Source organism: Delphinus delphis, chromosome 7, assembly GCF_949987515.2.
Source record: "Delphinus delphis chromosome 7, mDelDel1.2, whole genome shotgun sequence".
NCBI lineage: Eukaryota > Metazoa > Chordata > Mammalia > Artiodactyla > Delphinidae > Delphinus > Delphinus delphis.
In genome coordinates this window covers 79678299-79701989 of record NC_082689.1, presented here as the reverse complement: position 1 = coordinate 79701989, position 23691 = coordinate 79678299, and the positions used below count along the sequence as shown (strand labels likewise).

General features: G+C 43.3%; 1 protein-coding gene across 1 annotated transcript; it reads right to left on the bottom strand.

The window, feature by feature from the left end:
- Nucleotides 1-1636: 1636 nt before the first annotated feature.
- RND3 (Rho family GTPase 3) lies at nt 1637-21890 on the bottom strand. Its single transcript, XM_060016825.1, has 5 exons — nt 21522-21890; nt 20949-21036; nt 8569-8678; nt 5330-5464; nt 1637-3670 (listed from the first exon to the last, which is right to left on the bottom strand). Exons 1-5 carry the CDS (start codon nt 21669-21671, stop codon nt 3419-3421), a joined length of 735 nt encoding a protein of 244 aa, XP_059872808.1. The 5' UTR covers nt 21672-21890; the 3' UTR covers nt 1637-3418.
- Nucleotides 21891-23691: the final 1801 nt, after the last annotated feature.

The following is a 23691-nucleotide window of genomic DNA, read 5'->3' as shown; positions in this document are numbered from 1 at the left end:
GGCACAATTAAACTCTAACTCAGAATTTGAAAATCACTTTTCGGTATTTAAAGAGGCATTAATCATGATCATTAATCAATAGAAAAGAATGTTCACAGAATGCTTAGAAGAAATGTTTGCTGAAGCAAAAAGTCAGAGGAGAAAAGGAAGGCATACATGCCTAGGGCTGAAGACCAACTTTTTTCTTTTTGGTTTAACAAATTAAAGCTGCTGGAAAAGAACAATTCACCAGAGGGAAACATTACTGTACAACCTATAAAATACCGCCAAGGTCAGCAGAAACTCAGCTGTTGGTTTTTTTTCTCCTGTGTCGGTCATTGTTGAGAAACGAGTTCCTTGCAAGCCTGATTTAGATATTATGCCTCAGAAGTTAACACCAAAGATTAAGGAAGTACTTTTATTTCCTTTACTACATGCCGACAAGAATAAGTTACAAATATTTTCGGTAATTCTGTGCTTTTTAAAATTTTTTATAAGACTATCCGTAATGACAGTGCTCTGTAACTCATTCACTTTTGCTAGATCCCTCTGCTTTGTGTTTCTGAGAATTATTCCCAAGCAAGTCACTGTACCTCAGACTTTGAAAGCCATTTTAAAAAAAGCAAGGATGCAGTTTTTATATGAAGGGACTTAGCTGTGTAGAAGTAGCTGAGATTTTCTGAGTAGCTGTGAGATACTCCACGTGGAGTATCTTTGGACATTTCTGTAAAACTTGCGTGTAAGAGTCTTAGCTAAAGACCGGGTTTATGGGCACCCAGGCCTCTCTTGATCCTAAGCTATTCCATGCTGACTTTATAGCTTCAGGTCACTGGGGAAGCCTGTATTGTATTGTCCTGTGTTATTTAGAGATGCTGCTGCAATAAACAAGATCATTTTTGCTTTCCTTTTTTTTGTGCTGCTTTCCCTTAATCGTTGCAATAGCCGGGTCCTGGGTCACCTATACAATAGGTTTCTGCGAACAACAGCACGCGTTGCAAGGTGGATGCTGGTTTAGGAAGTGTGGCTTGGGGCTCCAGCGGGCAGGGTAGCAAACTAGGCTCATCATCAGAATTAAACCTGTGACCTGAGACTGCATCATACTGTTTTATTACTAAAGTGTTGAAGGAAAGTTCCACATTTTCTACGAATTAATCCTAGGCAGTGTCGTGGCTCTTTTCTGTTTATGGTCAAATCACTTAGTCTAATTACTCTCCATGTCCTTCTTGGGACCTGAAATCATCATGAAAACCTTTTTTTTTTTTTTTTTTTTTTGCGGTGCGCGGGCCTCTCACTGTTGTGGCCTCTCCCGTTACGGAGCACAGGCTCCGGATGCGCAGGCTCAGCGGCCATGGCTCACTGGCCTAGCCGCTCCGCGGCATGTGGGATCTTCCCGGACCGGGGCACAAACCCGCGTTCCCTGCATCGGCAGGCAGACTCTCAACCACTGCGCCACCAGGGAAGCCCCCATCATGAAAACCTTTTATATACACAGATTTATCTTCCCCTAACAAACTCTGACTTCTGCCAGAAATCAAAAACTTCCAAGGCCTACTCACCCAGGAAATGTTAGGTCAGATCTTGCAATCACCTCTATTAAAGAAAACTAAACAGCTATATCAGGAAGTAGGTAATAAAAGGCAGATCACATTTAGACAAAGACATGGTTACTTTTTTATTTGAAGAAAAAAAAAGTATGTTTTAATAAATACTGCAGAAACATTGACCAAACAAACATACAAAGTGACTTCAACATTTAAAAAACTGCAATGAAAGTTCTGCTTTATAACAGTTATAACTTATTTTCTTTTTACAATATTTAAATACAGAAAGCACTTGCCAGCTATTTCGTAATACTGCCCAAAGCATAATGCTGCATGAATCAAAGCATAGCATGTTGGTAAAATGTCTGTATTTCGTGGGAAATGACCGGAATGGCATTTTCTTGCAGAGACAGAACAAAGTGCTCGTGAGACACAGACTGAATGCTGTAATTACCTTAATCTCCTTCCTGCCACAATTGAATGGGAGCACAGCTTCAACACTTCAAAAATGAAGCTTTATCATTGGAAAGAAAGCTCGTTTTCAACAAGCGCCAACAATAAAAAGGTCAGATCTGGTTTCTTCTCTGAAAGAAGCTCTAAAAGTAACTGGTCAAAAAATATCTGTAAACTATTTTAAATGCTGACTCTTTTATGCAACGATAGTGATAAAGTATCAAACACGGGCCTTGGTGGAATCTGGTTAAGTGAGGTTTAGCAATCACTCTCTAGAAATGCCCTAGGATGGTGTCAGGACTGACATCACATAATTTTCCTCTAAGGATTCTCGAAAGCTTGGATCAGAGGGTCCTTCTGTATCATGTTCATTGAAAGAAAGTGAAATAAACAAACTGATCATCAGATATTGCCAACTTCGGAGCTTCATCCCAAAGGAGGTTTTTTGCTTTGTACTTTTGGTATCTTAATTCCGGACGGCTTAACTCACAAACTGTGCTTTCTGCTACTATCCTTCATTCGTTAACTCTTCAGATGAAAATAGTACCTACATTTTTTTCCCCCTTGGACCATTCCATGACGTCAAACCAAGACACCTTTTATTTGACTTTGCATTTTTATCAACGATGGCAAAAAAAAAACACAAAACAAACCACACACCCTCTTTTCTAAACAGCACACAAAAATATCACATTGAGCAATTTACCACTTTTTAATGACAATCACAAGGATGAACAGAACCATCAGACTGAATAAAAATTGACACTTTTTTTCTAGCTGACCTATTCGATCTTGGTAGTGCTGGTCTGCATATCTTGCAAGACTGCAAAGGCCTTTCTTGAGAACCATCTCGCTCAGCTATCTTCAGGATGGCAAGATTTCAAAGCCTCACCAACTTTTCCTCTGGATATCCCATGGGTCCTGATACAATTTCCATTTTAATGATGAGCTAGGAGGAAATTAGATCACATCCTCTAGAAAACTAAATGCTAAGGTCACAGTGCCAGTTCCCCAATGAGGACGGTGTATTAATATATACTTTTTGTAAAGGAGATTAAAACACTTAAAAATTAAATCAAAGTAGAGATCCATGAATAGATTGTAACAAAGAAAACAAAAACGCAAGCACCATTCAGAGCGTGGTTTTTCTTCCTGGAGGTCCTCGCATTCCTCCTCACCCTCTAGCCCATCTGAATCTCTCTTTTTTGGCATATTTTTCAAGTCACGCTTCAAAACTCTTCAATGAACTCACTTCTCACCGCTTGTTCTACATGCCGAACCTAAGGACAGGATTCCAAAAAGATGAGCATCCTTCCAAATGCCTCCCGAGCCTCCAGCATACGTGACTTTGGCTATGCACTTTGCTCAGACTTCACCTTTTTTTTTTTTGTTGGTGGTGTTTTCCACACTAGGTTTCCTTGTCCTCATTAAAGATAACCAGAGATTCACATCACAGTGCAACTCTTGGCTTTGTCCTTTCGTAAGTCCGTAGCCACCGCGGAGAGTTCTGGTCTGCTGGGCATGTGTGAAATCCGCTTTGTCGCCCTCTGCGATTTGTTCCGCTTAACGTTTTTATTTGTCTTGTTTACACATGCCAAGGTGGCCACGTGAAAAATGTCTCTGACGCTGTTTTCTGACTGTAGAGCTGAGCATTCGATGTAAGTAGCTGCTCCGATCTGTTTGGCCATATTTGCCCCCTGAGAAGCGAAAAAAAAAGGGCCTGTGATCAGCAATAAGTCTTTGGGGAAGTGTGTCTTCTAACACCACGAAATAATGCATAGCAAAATGTTTCTAATGTGAACTGAATTTTCTAAGGATTGACGAAAAACAATTTTTTACATTTGAACTGCCTTATTTATTATTTCATAAATATTTGCAGCCAAGACCCAATCCTAAGATGTCCAATTATCATCACTCAGTAGACACTGCTTGACTTCCCAGAGGTGCTGAAGGCTGATCTAATGTCACTGGGTCATCAATAAACGAGGGCCACGATCAAATAGTTAGTATGGGTGATTCTAAGAACCTTACTATTGGAAGAGAGTAAAAAAGCTGAAGACCATGAATGTAAATGCTCTGGCAGGGTGATCTGGCCCCTTGAGCCTGTTCCAGCACCTCATGGGGCACTCAATTGCTCTTTTCTTGAGCGTAAATGGCACTCAAGACTAATAGACAAGCTGTACAAAAAACAGGGGTAAGAGAATTTAGAATCAATTTTGAAACATATATGATTATGTCTTAGGGACAAAATAAATTGAGGAAAGGAATAATACTTTCTAGCATCTACAACTTACTTAGGAGACACAAAATATGTAATTTCTAAATGCGGACCAGACAACCAGTGGACACAATAATAAGCATGTGTGCATCAAAATGACTTATTTACCTAGCCAGATTTTTGTTAATTGGAATGAAGGACAAAGAAGACCACAGTATGAATGGTCAAATGATGAATACTAAATAAAATTCTAGCTGTTTCAACATGAACTCTCTTTAGAATCTGGTTGTAAGTTTTAAGAGAATGAACTTCTGAAACCAATTCTCCTCCTTTCTAAATGCCTGAGGGAAATGCGTGCAGAAATGATGAAGCTCTAAGAGACAGTTTTCTGGAGTGCTCTCTTTTACTGACAATGGCCTTTTTAAAGTATTGTATTGTATTGTGTTGCTGAGTGTAAAATAAGATTAACTTTAAGAGTAATACTTTAAGAGTATTACTGATTTTGACCACATTCTCTCTTAGAATCGATTTCACTTTAAACCCAGTGAGAGTTGCAGAGATACAGAGGGTTGACTATGAGCCACTGTTTCTGCACTCAAGTGATCAAATATCATGTGAGTCCCCTACCGAATGACAGAGCATTTCACATTTTAAAGGATTTTTTTTTCCAAACACGTCTTATGTATACACACACACACACACACACACACACACACACACACACACACACACGAATCCTTACACAGTCAACTGCTAAATAAATACTGGAAAGCTCTTTGAGAGAGTCCAGAATCAAAGTATCACCACAATTTCAGCCAAACCTTTTCCCAGATCACTTTGGTGCTCACTTAGCAGTTTTTACATTAATCTGAGCAATGGGCTGCCAGGAAGGGGCTGGGATAGTTGCTGTGAAGGCAGAGGCACAGAAACGCCAGCCCTTCTCATCTGTGTTTACAGATGGTCACGGCCTGGACACATGGTGCTCATTCTGCATCTTAGGAAAAAAAGGGGCTAGCGCCTGGCCTTGACCCCTGGTTGAGCCTTTAGAAAAGCAGCTACTTTTTCTTTTATTTCCTACGAATGATGTTCCATTTCTGACATTCTAAAATCTATGTGTGCCCACTGACTACATACCTACCTGGTCATAGGACACTGGGGTCTGCCTGTGGTTTGAGAGCTCTACTAATGTACTGACATCTGTCCGAAGATCAGATTTGCAGCCGACCAAGAGCATCTTGGTGTTGGGACAAAACTCCTGGATTTCACCTTTCCACTATGGGGGGGAAAAGAAGATGAAAAATTAACAAAGTGCTGGCATCCATAAAGTGGAAAACAAGGCAGGCATTGGAAATGGGACTCAAAAAGGACATTTAAAAGAAATTATCACTTCAGATGCAGAAGCAAACTTGCATTTATCCTCTACGTAGACATTAAATGTTGCTGCTTTTTAAAGTGGATCCATTAGGGAACCATATTCTTCTTCTCTGTGACTCATTAACTGTCCCTACTGCAAGAGACCTGTTGGGTGTCGTGAGAAAGTAACTAAGGCAATTTCTTAATTATTGTGGTATCTCTGAAAGATAAAAGTGCCTTAAGCATAATTATATATTCTAACAAGTGACTACATCCTCGGATATGTTGAGCTGGTACTTCCCAGCATGGAAGACTGGGAATAAGGCAGAGCCAACACAAGCACAGATGTACATTCACTAATCCCACCTAGAGAGACTGAGCTGCCACCATGTGCTGAAATCTCTACTGAGATTCCAGAGACTGGAGATAGAGTTAACAGAACAGAATGTCCTGCCTTTAAGGACCTTCCATTGGTGTGGCTGAATCAACAAAGACCATGACATTTGCAAAGGCCCATCTCAGGTTATCAGGGAGGCATCTGGTCCCATGGCTCATATGTCCTTGAGTTAGTCTCAAATGACGTAAGTTATTAATTTAGTCTACTTTGGCTAGTTGTTTCATGACCCAACAGGAACTCTTAGAACCTCCAGAAATGCCTGGCAGGGAATTCCAATTGTCCTCTTAAAGAGCAAATGGATGACTTTTTGTGGTTTCACTTCCTCAAGCTTGAGATGGCCATCAGGGTGAGAGTCAGGAGTTCAGAGTGTTCACAGGAGAGCTCAGCTCCGGGGCTGAGATCGGGAACCTCCGCCTGCCTCTCCCTGCCCACATTCACAAATACGTACTCAGTGCTCTACGAAATACTGTGGTGGTTACAGAGATGATTAAGATGTAGCTGAGTCTTCTGGAAAGGAATTCACAAGAGAGTGGGGGTGATTAAGTCATGTCTATAATACTAGATAAAAGTGACATCCTGCATGAGTAATTTAAAAGACCTCTAGAGGAGACATCTCCAGATCTAGAACTGTGGGCAATGAACTCTAGTCCAAAGTACACCCGTGGATTGAAGGGAATAATACATACTTTCCATAAGAGCCTAATTTATCCACCAACTCCTCCCTCCCGCCCTCCCTCCCCTCCTTCCTTCCAGCACTATTTAGAGGCATCTATCATGTGCTAGATGACACTGGAGTAAGAACTAGAAGGTGAATTGAAAAAAAGAATAAGATCTCTCCAGCTCTACGTCACCGTAACCTCTTTGATATTCAAGGACTTAAAGGATTCAATTAACCAAGACAAACCATAGCCGGGATTATCACGAGCCTTAAACTTCACACACATGTAAAACACACGCATTAATATCTTTAAGGCCAAAGTCACTACACATTGGGTCTTAGCAGACAAAAGCAAAATAAAACAGGAGCAAGGCTCTTCATCATAAATTATGCATAACCCGATACTACATCAAGTAAGAACTCCAGTACATAAGCAGTCTCTTTTATCTACAGACAAGCAAGAGACAAGTTGCTATGTTGTTCCTCAGCTGTGTGACGGCTCTGGCCTGCCCCAGGTCTAGCAATTATTCACAAGCACCGAAGGCAGGAAAGGTGTATTCCTGCCAGAATCTGACAGTCACATTATTTGTGCTAGATACAAACATTACTCAAAATCGAAAGCTAAAAAGAGCCTTTAATCTTTTAAGAAATTCATATTTCATTGAACTAACTATATTTGTCATGTTTAGTAAAGAGACGGGGTAGGGGGGATGATTAACCTTCAAATCCTAATTTCATAATGACACACAAGGCCAGCAGTCAAACATGATAGGGAAAAATAAACTAATAGAAACACACAAAACACGAGGACACTGCCTTGCTCTTAAGCACATCCTCTGACTAAGTCTGAGTGCGTGGAGAAGAAGGGGGCTCTAGGGAAGGTCTGATTCCGAAACTCCACAGCACTCAGGCCAAGACTGAGAGGTCAGCTAGAGGCTAATACACGCTGGTCCTTGGACGGGCATATGCCTTTCTCTACCTACCCGGAGGCTTAGTCCTAGGTCGGCGGAGCCCGAGGAATGCTCCCCACCCCCCGCCCAGCCTCCCCAGGACCTGTGACCCACCTGCCATAGGGTGCCTTCCTCCTGACCCCCCCTGGGTTCCATCCAGAGCTTCCTCAGATTCCTTCCCCACCTACGGAACCTCACACTACCTTTGCCTCCAGAAACTAGCTATGTGATATCATCTGTGACATGTGTACACGACTGTGTTTACTAGTATCTGACATCACCTGGTCTAATGTCTGTAAACACACCCCTACTCCTCCCCTATTTATTCTACTTCCGTTTCTAATAAATAACATCACTACTGAAATACAGCTTCTTTACTAAAACAGCTATTACTGCATTCATTTCAATCCCTGAATTGAGGTCAAGAGTAAACCTGTAAAGTAAAGCACAAGCTACAGGGTGAATGAGGACGGAAAGAAGGAAGACACACTTCGCAGTAATGGAGTATCAGTATTTTTAGCTGCCCCACTGCCACCCAAAGGATAAACACAGAGGCTCTTTTTTTTTTTTTTTTTTTGCGGTACGCGGGCCCCTCACTGCTGCGGCCTCTCCCGCTGCGGAGCACAGGCTCCGGACGCGCAGGCCCAGCGACCATGGCTCACGGGCCCAGCCGCTCCGCGGCACGTGGGATCCTCGCGGACCAGGGCACGAACCCGCGTCCCCTGCATCGGCAGGCGGACTCTCAACCACTGTGCCACCAGGGAAGCCCAACACAGAGGCTCTTAAAAGGGTATTTTGTTTCTTAAAATGAAATAAAATGTTGAGCAGGTTCATCATCAAAACTTGGGACACATAGGAGTGGAAACCCTGTTATAATGTGCGAGTGTCCTTTTCAGTGTTTTAATTACAAGACATACAGCAGGGAATTAACTGCAGTGTTTGAGCTCCCAGCCAACCACATGTTTCTACTTCATATCTGGGCCAGTACTGATCTGCGTCATCACTCCCCAAGCACTTGCCTTTTTCAGGACACTGTCCAGCGTCTCTGGTCTACTGATGTCAAAGCAAATCAGCACAGCATCTGAATCTGGGTAAGAGAGGGGCCGGACGTTGTCATAGTAAGGAGAACCTGAGAAGAAACAAAGAAACACAGGTTTTCAGATGAATATCCCCTTTGCCTGTCATGCATGAACTCTGCCCTTTTGAATTGAATCCTTGGATGGTCACATGGCTCCCATCTCCTCTAATTCTTGGAAAAGAAAGCAAACAAAAGCCGAGTAGTACTATATTCATTTCTACTAGAAGACAAGGAAACCTCACTTGTATCTGACTTAAATTCGAGGGGAGGAGCCGGGATCTTAAGTTGAAATCTGCACAGTTCAAAGAGTAGAGCCCAAAGGCACCTAGGTGGAGGGCAGAAGTATCTGGAACCAGATGGTCTGGAGTGCAAATCGACCTCCACCACTGCAAGACGGGGGCAGGCGGCTTCAGGTCTCTGTGCCTCCGATTCTTCACGCATGAAAGGAAGATGACAACAGTACCTACCTGGGATTCAATAAGCCTGGGCAGTGCCTGTCACTTAGTAACGGATCAAGAAGTCTTAACTATGGCTATGGCTGTGCTGTTGCTATCGAAAGCTGAGTGGTAGCAAGCACAGTCACAGGAGTTACTTCTTGGGAAAGAGCCCGATATTCAAGATCACTCAGTTAGTACAATGGAGAATGGGGGAGGGAGGAAAAGGGTGGGTTCAGCCACACAAAGAGAACCATCGTGAACCTCATCAGCACCACCTTATCTCCAAGTTACAAGTTTGTATAAGCCATGACCTTTGAGCTTGCGTACTTAAACTTATCCCCAAACCCTGTATAGACTCTCTTCCTGTTATAACCAAAGAATGTAATAAATGCCATACTGGATCCCGTCACCTTTTTACCCTTTTCCATCTCTGGGAGTGACATCAAGGCATGATCCAAGGATCTGAGCCTGCGTTAAATCCAGGGTTCCCTAAAGGTTCAAGTTACCAGCCGATTAATTTAACCACAGAACCCCCTCTGGTCGTTTAGGAAATTTCTTCCATTCTTTTAAAAATCCCAAAGGATGGGCAATTGCATGAGGCCAGTTATTATAAAATGGTGTGCCTATCTATAAAATCAAATAACAGCCGGCCATGCTATTTATTTTTTGAAAAATCATTTTCAGTATACTGACATTTCACAAGCACAACATGAAATCATTTTCCTAGGAATGTATGCATATATATATATATATATATATATATATATATAATTTGACTCCAGAATAGAGAAAAAAAATCTAAGCCACCAGACTTTTTGAAACCCAATTTCATTTTGACATCACCTTCCATTTCTAGCAGGAAAACATGACATGTTGTCCCCTGATAAATCAAAACCTCAAAAGTCAAAGTCAAGGAAAGAGAAAGAACTAAAGAAGCTTTTCAAATAATCTTTTACATTTCTATCAAAACAAAATTTTTCAGGAGGCTGCTCTTGAGATCTCAAAGTTACTGTCCTAGTTAGGGTGCACCATTCTCTTTTCACAGGATATTGTGGGTTCCTGGCATTCACTAAGCAACCCCAGGAATGCTGTGGGTTTTTCACCAGCTGCTTTAGGGATGGAAAGTGACAACTTCAAGCAAGAAGCAAGGGAAATGTTCTAGGAATCAGGAAGAAAAGTGTGAATAAATATAGAACAACTAAGCCAGAATCTGTCCTGAGCTACAGCAGCTCCCTGCCCACATCTGGAATCAGGACCCTGATGGAGTAGAGACTGACAACAAAAAGATACTTTCCAAAAGCTTAAAGCGTTTAAAGTTAAAAAAAAAAAAAAAGCCATTTAAAATAGTAAGACCTGTAAGAATAGGCTGTTTCTGAAAGCTTCTTTCTGAAAGGCTGTTTGCTGAAAATGACACGCTGTGGCTGCTGCCTTCTCAGCCACTCAAAAAAAAAAATCTGAGGTTACAAGAAAAATTCACAAATAGTTCATTAACTTCAACATTTTTGAGAGGATCAGAAATGAGATGGCTTATCACTATACATGCATACACTGGCATTTCCATATTTGTTCTGTGAAGTTCAGACTTTCTGAATTGCAGCTTCTGTTTCCGTGTCCAAAGTCTAACCTGGACACAGCTTCTGCTGTAATTATTGGGGAATCTCTTTTTCTAAACATGGAATCAGAAAATTCCAGATCATAGAGTGGAAATCCAAATACCAGACACATACATGAGGATTTCCTCCGCTCTTCCAAGTTAGCAGGAGATGACCTGACCCCAAATCTAGAAGGTCACAGTGTTCCAACAATTCAGGATGTCAGAAGCCTAACTAGGCTTCAGAGATCTCCCTTCTTGGAAATCACTCCCATTGGGAAGAAAACTATCTCGCTGTGGATATTTTCCAGTCTTCAGCAGACCTGGACTTTGTAGGACAGGCTTCTCCAGGTGCCTTATTCCTTCAGGACATAATCTTTGACTCAGATGAAAGTAAGTACACACTGCTAATCTCTGATCTAAGACTACTCTACATAACAGTGAAAACCATCTTTTCCAGACACAAAATTAAGGAAAGACAGTTGGAGAATTACAAGGGTGCTAAAATAGAGTAATTAAAATTTGAACTACTGGGAAAATCCAGAGGAATGGTTTTAATTTCCAAGCCACCACGTGGCTGCAGAGAATACCCCTCCCTTTGTGTACTGGGCTTCTCTCCCCCTCCCATTTTATGGCCACAAAGGGGATGTGGCTTTATCTTCTTCAGCCCTCTGTCACTGCTGGAGACTCCTGCTTCCTAGAATCAAGGGAACTGCCTTCTGTACTTAGTGGGTGTACCCAAATATCTGCAAAATGTAGGTACTGGCCTGACTTTAAAATGAAGTGGAGTTTGCAACTGAAACCAAATTCTTATGGAGGTTTGATTCTGCTTTTGTTTTTATTTGGTTTAATGTTTTGAATGAAAATACATATTAAATATATATATATATATATATATATATATATATTAAGGTTCATGAGAAATATGCCACCTTGCTTGTTGAGGTACATAAGTAATTTTTAAGAGCTTTAACAAGATCTAATTAGGAGTGACACTTTGATCTGTCCTATTACTTTTGCTAACGAACAGCGCTTTTAGATCCACAAGACTGTCCAAAGGTAGTAATAAAACTGATCTCCACATTTATTAGTTATAAGCATAATTTGCCCAACCACTAACCACAAGAGTAATTTGTCATTAAACTTAACAAGACCACTTATTCTTTTTTTTTTTTTTTTTTTTTTTTTTGCGGTACGTGGGCCTCTCACTGTTGTGGCCTCTCTCGTTGCGGAGCACAGGCTCCGGACGCGCAGGCTCAGCGGCCATGGCTCACGGGCCCAGCCGCTCCGCGGCGTGTGGGATCTTCCCGGACCGGGGCACGAACCCGTGTCCCCTGCATCGGCAGGCGGACTCCCAACCACTGCGCCACCAGGGGAGCCTCATTATATTTTTTGATAGGGCATGGTTAAAACTTTGAATAGAAAAATCCATGGTCTGTAGTTTTTCAGAGTAAAAAAAGAAAACTGATAGAGAATGATAAAAGAACTGTCCTACCAGGAAGAATCTAACAATCCGTCGGCTAAGCACGACCTTCGGGCGGGGTGTGGGAGGGTGTGGGACCCGGGGTGGGGTTGGGGGAGGGTGAATCCAGTGTAACTTGCAAGTGTTTACTCTGCATTTAAGCGCTTGGAATTCTTGCCTATAAAGCCCAAGCTACCGCACAAAGCAAGGAAGAAAAGCAAAGCTTGATGGTGCATGGTGTGATCACAGGCATGCGGGGGCTAACTCGTCACCCAAGAAAAAATAAAGAGGAATTCCAGGAATGCCCCTATGAAGTGAGAAGCAATACAGGGAGGGAGAAGTGACACCAAAGGAAGAAGCAGAAAGCAAGTTGATGAGACAGGAACAATACCTGCCCCTCACTCCTCCATCCCTCCAGAAAAGGCTTACAGCATTCTGTTAAGTCAAACAGTAAAATATTAACTTCTACAGATTTTTTTTTTAAAGATGCATGTGAAAAGCTTCCAAGGTAACTATAGAACTAAACACAAGGCAAGAAAGAACACTGAATAATTGTGTATTATGTAGAAAAGAACTGAACTTTAACTGCAGTATATAGTAGGTACTGACATACATATAGTATGTACTCTAGTACCCAAGAAAGTACTAGATCTAAAGTCAGTTAGTCTAGGTACTGAGCTTTGCTTGTCAAATAAAACTCTCACCATGTGGAATAGGCTTTCTTGCACAGGAGAGTTCTCAGATGCAGCATTTCTCTTATACTTTGTGTAACTTTAAGCACCCAGCACTATTCCAAGGTCCTTTCTATTTAACCATCAGAACATCAAAAGGAAAATTTCAAGAAATTCCACACTGTAAAGAAACGATGACACCACATATGCAAAAAGTGTGCTCCCAAACCCCACAGAGAACAAGCTTTGCTTGGGTGGGGACTGGAATAGTGCCATGTGAGGTTCTCTGAGTCCTTCGAGTTTGGCAAACATCAGCAAAGTTCCAAAAGGCTTCTGAAACTGTTCAGGTCTACCCATCTTTGTCTTCAAGATCATTAATTCTGGATGAGAGCCGTCTTTCCAGCCCAAGAATGGTCACAAAGTGCCTCACCCAGAAACTACTTCTGCAGACACATACCTGTCTGCTTAAGTCATCTCTTCACAAAGACAGAGAACACACCATATATGTACATAATTAAATGTAAGAAGATTCATGCCCAAAAGGGAGGCTTTAGGGAACCTTTTGCAAAATGAGTTCAAACACTGGGAGGCTTTACAGGAGCTTGAGAACTGAGAACTCTAGTTGACTATTTCATAAATACAACTTATTTTACTTGAACCTTAAATCGAACAACTTCTCTTTCTCCCGTAAGAAATTCCTACCTAGAACAATAAACTCAGGGATACTGCATATTTTGGGGAGAGAAAATATATTAACTTTTGGTATTTTTAGTGATCACCAAGGGGACACCTGTACCCAACAGCAGTCACCATGTGGGTGATCTGCCCAGTTATTACAAGATTCCATTTCGTCATGCCATCTCCACTCAGAGTGAAAGTTCCAAATCAGCAATCATCTCAGGAATGTGAATCAAGTCCGGGCAGAACTCTGGGTCTGGCTCAGTATAAGACTGTTGAACTCTTTTTCCAAGCAGTCTGCACTACAGGAACCAGGCCCTCAAATAGGCAACAAGTATTGCCAGGAAGGATATTTTATTTGTTTCTTCTATAGGTTCAGCTTAACAGAAATTATAAACAGATTTTATGAAAATTTGGGGGCATTTCTCTGTTGCTACTGAGAAAAGAATCAATATTTTCAATTTCCGGGAACAATGCAGATACGTAGCTGTATAGAAAGTCAAAGAGGTAGAAATAAGACTATTTTTGAGCTTTAAATAAAGGTTTAGGGTTAAACTCCCAATCTTACTGAGATACTTTAAAAATATAAGAATCAAAACATTTTACTTAAAGTGGAACTATAGTAAGTCACAGAACTTTAGGGATACGGGTAGATAGGTATACTTCTAAAAAAATTACATTATCTTTCAGAAATAACCCATGAGTGAATCTGCCCTGCCACATACTATGTCATCAGGCTCATGTTTCAAAGCTAGTGTGCACAACACCCGGTTGGACTTCTGAGGCAGCTTACGTTCATGCCAGTGAAACTTCTGTTATGTCAAGGGGGTCTCTGAGTAAAGTTGGCCATATATAGTAACTGAGGAGACATTTAAAGGGCATCAGAAAATGGTTGAGACACAAGTAATTCATGTGGCATGGACCACCAGACACCATGAGCTAGCTGGAGGAACTACGTGGTCCTTGGTGTCACATCTAATGCAAAAGAACTGGATTAATGAGAAAACATCTGGTTATTTCAGGTGGCATCAGAATGATCAATCTGGATGCCTCACTGAAAATGTGCAACTTAGCAAGAAACCAGATTGGAAAAAAGCTGGCACTAAATGGGGTTTAAATTAAAGAGAGACAGAGAGAGACAGAGATCTAGACACAGATATAAACTTAGAAAGGGAATTTATATCTTCCTCCTTTTTTTGATCTATAGTTTCAACGGAAATCATTGCACAGTGGACAATTCTCCAAATGCAGTTTTATGTATTTCTTACTAGAAATCACTATCCAAACTCAGGGCTGTTTTGCCTTTAACCCACATTTCTTACAGAGTTTCACGGAGAAAACTCAAGAGTTGAACCTGGCTTTGGAACTCTAAGCTCCTAGAGCTCATTACTACCTATGATCTAACTGGTTTTGTGCAATTTTGCCCTTGATATTCACAACACAAGCACCCATGCTTCTTTGGCTTCTTCATAAATTCTTGCCCTCCCCCTTCCTCTAACAAGGTTAAGTTAAAATTCCTCAACTTTCAGAATCTTGTTCTCCCTGATAGTCATTCAACGTAAGCATGTTTCCAAGTGGGAGGGATGTTAAAGAGTTCTTAAGAACTGAGTCAACTTCGAGAGATGAGGAAAAAATTGTGGTGGGCTTCGATGAGTCACAAGTCAGGGGGCTTGGGCTAGCCCTGCAGCCTTCAACAGTTTTTTGGATCTTCTTGCTAAATGAATCCAGCTTTAGAACCTCCAGGCCCTGCCTCCTATAAACAAGTACTAGACAGTGAGTACCTCGAGGGCAGGCACTGTCCTAGCCAGGCTTGTCCCTGCTCCCACAGCCTTTAGCAGAGTTCATGCACACCAAATGCCCTAAAAAATGTTTACTGGTTTCAATCATTTCTATAAGTCTTGCCTTGATGTGTTAATTTACATCTTAAATCACAAAAAAGGGACCAGTGATCCTTTTGATGCTGCTTTTCTGGATTAATTACTTACTAACCTCCACATTGCTGAAACGTTTCCCTCCCTGTTAAGAAATATTTCAAGAGTGCTTGTCACTGAGACTATTCTTCAAACCTGATGTATGATCTATAAATATAACAATATATTGATAGGCAGACTTATGGCTATAGAGGAGTTTGTCCTCAAAGTCAGGCCATGAGTAATTAAGATTTTCCTCTCTTCTCTAAGAATACTACATCCTCTGTTAATACTGCTAAAAACTAGTACAGGAAGTGCTAACTTTAGCACTCGTGGCCTAAAAGAACCTTGTATCAGGACAGGATTCAAAAGAATGTTTATGAGGCAACAGCATAGTTATTGTGGGTGAATATTAGCAGCTGAACTGAGTATTTTAAAACTCACAATATGCCTTAAATAAAATGTGCATTAACTTGCCCTGGTTAAAAGCTGAAATGAATGATTATTACTCCCTCAATCACATGTGCTGAAATTACACTGCAATCAAATCACTTAGGAAAAGATATGGTGATCCTTAAGTGACAAAGTTTCTGTTATTAGTAGACACTGGCTTCATGCTACAAATTGCCTCTACGCTTGGCAAATCTGGCAGATTCTGAAGCACAAGACAACTTTGGTCTCACTTATCACTTCAAAATGTTGAAACCATTACCCATTGTTTTGCAGAAACTCACTGAGTGAATTTGAAAAATCTGCAACTTTTAATCAAAATGCTCATCTTGTTATCAATGGAAGGGAATAGGAAATATTTCTCATTAAAATCAAGAAATCATAGACCTGTATCCAAAGACTACCTTTTAGAGATAGTCAAAAATCCTCCCTTTTAGAGGAGTCACAGTGCCGTTATTTATAAGAGGGTTTTGTTTCCTTTTTTTTTTTTTAATTTTTATTGGAGCGTAGTTGATTTATAATGCTGTGTTAGCTTCAGGTGTACAGCAAAGTGAACCAGTTGCATATATACATATACCCACTCTTTTAGATTCTTTTCCCATATATATAGGCCATTACAGAGTATTGGGTAGAGTTCCCTGTGCTATACAGCATGTCCTTGTTGATTATCTACTTTATATATAGTAGTGTGTATATGTCAATCCCAATCTCCCAATTTATCCCTCCCCATCCCACTTTCCCCCATGTAACCATAAGTTTGTTTTCTACATCTGTGACTATTTGTTTTGTAAATAAGTTCATTTGTACCATTTTTTTAGATTCCACACATACGTGATATCATATGATATTTGTCTATCTCTGTCTGACTTCACTCAGTATGACAATCTCTAGGTCCATCCATGTTGCTGCAAATGGCACTATTTCATTTTTTTATGGCTGAGTAATATTCTATTGTATACATGTACATCTTCTTTACCCATTCCTCTGTCAATGGACTCTTAGCTTGTTTTCATGTCCTGGCTATGGTAAACAGTGCTGCAGTGAACATTGGGGTGCATGTATCTTTTCAGGTTGTGTTTCCTTTTAGGGGGGCTGGAATAACTTTAAGCAGCCATAAGAAAACAACTGGCAAAGTGCCATTTGCGGCTGCTTCTTTAATTGGTGTGTGCCTTGGGGGTAGCGGGAAAAGTTTCCTGCCTGAGGATCTAGAAGATCTATCAGCGTTAGGGATGCCTAACAAGGGAAATCCAGAGCAGTCAGATGGAAAGGGCACTTGGGTTCAAGAATCTGACAAAATGGGCTCATCATAGGTTGCATGTGAGCCTCACTAAGTGGGGAGAGCTTCCTTCCCCCCATTCTCTGCCTTGCCTGGACTGTATGCATCTTAGGGGTAGGACCATATTTTAATTAACTCTGTATCTCTAAGGCCTGAGAGAAGCCCTGCACATAGTAGATGCAGAAAGGACGAGAGAAAGAGGGAGAGAGAAAATGAGACTATACATTACTGTGCCTCAGAAAGTAGGGAATGAATTATCTTTTCTCTTGGTGCAACGAGGCCCCACAAATCCTAATTCCACTGATGTTCTTTCCTACACCCAAACTGGCAGAGTTCTGCCTGTGCATAATCGTATGCTGCTGGGGGAAAAGGAGAACCCCTTATGAGAAGCTGTCCAAGTACAGAAACCGGATATAAGAACAGCTTCCATCTCCTACTGTCTGCTAGGAGGCTAAGCAGGATGTGAATGCCATTCAAAGGGCAAAGTTTATGCCATCTCTCTCCCTATGTAGGAGAAGTTACACGCCTCATTTTCCCTCTAACTTTCACAAAGTTCTAGAAGGGGAAAAAAAAATCTGACATTTAGGACTTTAGACACTTGGCTTGGATATTTTCTCCAGAGTTAAACTGATAGCAGTTGGAAAAAAGAAATGTATCAAGAGGCATCAGGCATACACAATTATTTTCACAACCCAAACTAAATAAATGTCTTAGTGGGCAAAGAAAATGTCAAATGTTTGTCAAAAAATAATCCTGTTCAGAAATTTGCCATGAAAAGCTTGAGATGAAATGAAAAACAGTTAAAGATACTTGAAATGATTTGTTGCTGATGCAACAGTTCTTGCTAGATGTATTCCACTCATGAACGATAAAACATTTTTGGTGGAAACGGTCTATTCCTAGAACCAGGCAATGCTTCATGACTGTGTTTAATTAACTCACATTTCACCTCACAAACAACACAGTGGGATTGTAAATAATTCCTTTACGCCTTTTTCCCAGTATGTATAAAACTCAATCTAAATTTGAACTAAGATTTCATTACTGGATAATTTTGCTGTGTGGTATTTTCTTAATCACAGTCTTTTCAAACCTTTATATTTTAGTTAAATATGCATAGGTTTTGTTTCATTAAACAAAAATAGAAGTGATTATTTCACTACAGACTTCATTTCAGGTGATTATCTTTAATTTGATGAAAGGCAATATTTATAAAGTTGCCATTCTTTGTGCACAGGTAATTCAGTGGTAATAAATATCAGGGACTCTCATCTCCTTGGAAGCGACGCATATGATTATTCATTTGTTCATTCAACAGATTTTATTGGGTGACTTCTGTGTGCAAGGCATGATGCTGTGTGTGCAGAGACCACAAACTGTAGTTTGGATTAAATACTTGAAATTATACGAAGTGATATTTATCTGCACATGTGAAGCAGAGCCTCCAACTATAAACTGCCCACATTTTGTTTTCTAGGCTTTGTTAAACATGTGCCTTTTCTCTTCTTTAAAAAAAAAAAAAAGTCAATTTGGCTCTTTGGGCACCTAATTTGAAATCTCCATTGGTGGTCCTGTGACTCTGTGACCGTTGAAGCTTGAGTTGGGATGCACAACCCAATATTCCTATAAGCCCACCCATGCCCCCTCCCTGCCCAAATGTGTCTCCTTCTTAAATCCACCAGAAAGCAGTGGCTCTCTTCAGAGCCTGGCTTGCTTTGTAGGTCGTGAAAACTGCAGGATGGGATGGCAGACCCACTGGGACTAAGAGCTGAAGCCAACCAACATCCTGGAAACAAAAAGACTTGCCTGCCTGGTGATCTAAAGTCAAGAAGTATACAGCTGGGAGAGGTCCTGCACATTATGTGGTTCTGTACCCTTTTTTTTTAGATGATGAAATGAGACTCAGGGAGGTAGAGGATCTGCATACAGAAGTCTGTGGTAACCAGTAGCTAAATCTAAACATAGCTTCGTATCAACGACTGGATCAGACTCACAGACCCCATACCTAAATAATTCTTATCACGCATTAGGTCCAAACAGGCGGGGGGAGGGGGCTGAGAATCGGTGTTAATTATTGGTACCATACCAGCTGTCCTGCCCACTAGGCGTAACAAATACCATGATATGTCTGGGAATTCGAGCCCATTAAGTACTAGGCTGTGTACAAATCTGATGATGGAAACTACTGAAATAAGAAAATACTAGAATTCCGTCTATCACCACCTTCCCTATAGTTTCAAGTGTGCAATCCTCAGTACAAACACGGTGAGGTCCCGGTTCTGCTACCCTTGGCGAGGCTCCAGGAAGAGCCTGACTCTCCAGGGAGAAACAAAATCTGCATATCTTACGGCAGCCCTAGGAGCATCTGGCACCAACCGTGAGAGGCGCTCGAGCGAGACTTCTCACTTGCCTTTGTGCCGGCACTGCCTCCGGCGACCCTGTCAGTCAAGGTCTCTTCCTTGTGCTCTCTAATCCCCTGCGTCCCTCGGGGGCTCCAGAGGTTAAAGTCGAGGGCTGTGGGAAGCTCGCACAGCCCAGAAGCACCTCCACGAGGCCACTCCCAACTGAGCGCAGGTTCACCTCGCGGGCCTCCCCGCCCGACGCAAAGCCTGCGTGCTGGCACTCGGGTGCTTCTCCTCCCTAGTTTCACCCGGGATTTGGCTCGGTTCACCCGCGACAGCCCAGCTCCCTGCTAAACCCCCAGACCTAAGCTCAGGGGCCTTCACCCGGCCTTCCCACTGGCTCGTCCTCCTGCTCCAGAGGCTACGCCCTTCCTGGGAACAGCACTCCGCCGCCAGGCACCGCAGGCTGCGGCGACGGGTGCCTGGCTTCCAGCCGGAGATTCCCGGGGATGCTCTCCCGCCCCCACCGCGCCTGGCCCAGCCCGAACCCCTAACGGCCGCGCGGGGAAGCCTTCCCCTCCGCGCTGTAATCGGCCCTCCCTACCATCGCGCGCCAGGTTGGTGGGTGGGCGCGTGGGAAGGCGATAACCCGGCCTTGAACCCCAGACCCTTGAAAATAATTCACCATGCCAATAATTCAACTGGACGGGAAGGTCAAAGGCGAATAGGATGGCCCGCCTTGTAGACTGGAGGAGGGTGATGCAATGGGTCAGGAGGGAATGGCGTGGGCCGGGGGGCACCAAGTGTTCACGGGGGCGGGGGAGGCTCGGATCTGCCGCTCGGCACCGAGGCGGCGCGGGCAGCCGGCCTGCAGCTCGGAGAGGAGGCCCAGCGACCGCCCGCCGGGTGCTGCCCGCGCAGCCAGCGCATTCCAGGCAGTAGGCGTCACGAGCGCCGCGGCTGTTTGCGCTCACTTCACTCTCTCCCCAAGCGCGGAATCCGCCTGTAACTGCGTTGCTTTGGGGATTTTCTCCCACCTCCCACCACCCTCTCCGCGCTCCCCGCCTACCCACCAAGCAGCAGGTTAGATCCTGGAGGGGCGCGCTCGCATCCGAGAGCCAGTTGATTCCAAGGCGGCACACGCATGCCCCAACATTTGGCCTTTCCGGCCGCCCCGAGACGACTCGGGCACAGCTCCGCGGCCACCCGGCTACAAGCATTTTCTACCACTGGGTCACCCCTCGGGCAAAGAGCGCCCTTCTCTTCCCACAGTTTTCCCCCGGACCCAATGTCGTTCCCCCACCCCCACTCAGAAGGGACACAATTTTCACACAGCAGGGAATCCCTCGTAAGAAGCAAAGTTAAAGGAGCGGCGCAGAGCGAGCGCTGGTGGCGCGCTGGCCCGTGCTGAGAGCGTGCCAGGCGCGGAGTCCCGCTACCCGCCGCGCACCCCTGAGCGGCTGGAAACCCGCCCGAGCGCCACGCGGTCCGATGACTCTCTTACCCGAAGTGTCCCACAGGCTCAACTCTATTCTTTGTGTGTCGATTTCAAAACTGGCCGTGTAATTCTCAAACACCGTAGGGACGTAATTCTGGACAAGATGGACAGGGGAAAAAAAGAGTGCAAAGAGGTTATCTTAAAATGCACGACACCCGCAGAACACCCTCGGATAATCGCCTCCCCACTCTCCAACTGAAAAACGAAACCCCAAAACCCGCACCCACCAGGTCTCACACTGAACACGCGGACCCTTCCGAAACCCCTAACTTCCCTCTCGCCCCACCCGTATCCTCCAAGACCCAAGGATCCAAATCTCCCAACCCCAGATTCTGCACACAGGACCGAACAAGTTTCAGAAGCTAGCAGCAGAACGTGCACGCGCATCCCAACCCCTCAACGCTTCCAGCCCACTTTCCCTTTCCGGGCAGTCTAACCAGGAGGAAAGTAGTAAACGGTGAGAAAGACGGCCGAAAAAAAGAAAAACGGGTGAAGGGGGGAAAGTCAGGGGACACCCACCTCGACGCGGGGGTCCCCCGGGCCGCCCCCCTCCTCGCAGCCCCGGCGGGCCACACTCACCTCGGGGAAGCAGTCTTTGGCGAAGACGTGCAGCAGCGCGGTTTTCCCACACTGACTGTCTCCTACCACTACTATCTTGCATTTCACGTTCTGATTAGGATCCATGATAGATTTACTGGATAATTTCTGGCTGGCTCTTCTCTCCTTCATTGATCTTGCCTTATTTTCTCTCGAAACAGAAATTTTCACTTAGGAGGAAAAAATATATATATATTTCTCTTTCTATAAAAAGCAGATATATAAAAATAAATCGCAAGGCTGGCGGGAACCGCTGAAGCGCCGCGCAGACGAGGAGAGCTAGAGGAGCAGGCTCATTCCTCTCCTCCGACAAGTTTTATGCCTGATTCCACACGGCGCTTCCCAAGTCCAATTCCGATCCGACTGCTTTGTTTCACGCTCTCTGCGCGGCTTTATACCCCCGGCCTTCCAATCCTCTTTCTCAATGAGAGAAGGAAACTGATCCGCCTCCTCCCCTTTTATGGAGCCTGGGAGCGAGCGCCGTCTGGCTCCTCGCAGAACACGTAGACAATGCGCCCTCTAGGGTGACCATGCGGGATCGATTTCCAGACCAAGGCTCTGCGACGACTTGAAGACCCCAATGACGCTTTGCTGAAAGATGGGACTGTACAAGTCAAGGAGGAGGTGGGAAACTGAATTGTCTGTGCATATTGATTTTTATCAGAATTTCTTGAAAAAACGTTTTCATAGGGGCTGATCTACGGAAGCCTCATAATGAACATTTATGAAAGCAAAAACATTTCCTGCCCAACACAGAAGGGTGGGGAAGGGTTAAGTGGCTGCATTTTGTTACAAAGTGTTTTGTATCAGGTATATAGGCCATGGAACAATAGCTAAGCCGGGGTACTTCCGATGCCGGAACTGGCTTGCCTGGGTCACAGCAAGAGTGGCTTCTGAAACCAGCGAGTTCCAGTGACTCAGGAGGAGAGAGAAAGGTTTTGAGGAGAGGGAAGGGGAGGTGGGAGGGGAGAAGAAAGAAAAGTGGAAGATGCTCATAACTGAGTGACCAAAGCCATTGGAGACTCAATCCTACTGCACTAGGGACCTAAACACACAAGGTCAGCCATTGCCCCTGTCAGTGAGAAGAGGGGGTAGGAGGGATTCTGATCCTGCCCTTTAATTCCTTTATCTGTAGCTTCCCTTTCTCTGAAATCAAAGCACCCTAGGCTGAACCCAGAAAATAGAAATTTGCTTAGCTGAAAAATGCAGGTCCAACCCTTCACTCCCTCTCCACCTCGCCTCCGCATCTACCCCCTACCCACCCACCTGAAAGTCTCAGAGAGGACTAAAAATGGCCACACGTTTGTTCTCTCTACCCTATAAAAAAGTCCTTCTTTTCTCATCTTCATTTCCTGTGCTTCAAGTGATCAGGAGGCTTCACCTATTTTTAAAATTTTTATTGAGGTATAGTTGATTTACAGTATCATATGCTTCAGGTGTACAATATAGTAAATCAATTTTTAAAGATTATACTCCATTTATAGTTACTATAAAATATTGGCTATATTCCCTGTGCTGTGCAATGTATCCTTGTAGCTTATTCATTTTATACATATAGGTTGTACCTCTTAATCCCCTACCCCTGTATTGCCCCTCACCACTACCCTCTCCCCACTGGTGACCATTAGTTCGTTCTCTATATCTGTGGGTCTGCTTCTTATGGTATATTCACTAGTTTGTTTTATTTTTTAGATTTCACATATAAGTGATATCACAGAGCATTTGTCTTTCTCTCTGACTTATTTCACTCAGCATAATGCCCTCCAAGTCCATCCATGTTGTTGCAAATGACAAAATTTGCAGAGGTTTCACCTATTAAATTGTATTAAGGACATTGGCCAAAAAAAAAAAAAAAAAAACAACCGTATAGGTTCCCCCATGGACACTTCTAGGTTTGTAAATGAGAAGAAGATGAAGTGAAAAACCAGAAAGTTCAATATGGGGAGTGAAAAGGCACAATGATAGGTGGTTAAAAGCATACATGTAAGTATCAGCCCTAGGACCATGAAGACTCAGGGATCTAAGGATGGTCTCCTCTTCCTTTCAGAGTAGAGAAAACTGGAGCCGCTCAAAGGAAGACTGACTCAGTGTGTAGGGCTGTGTTCATACACACACAGGGCTGACTCATAGAAAAGGGGATCGCTGGCCCTGC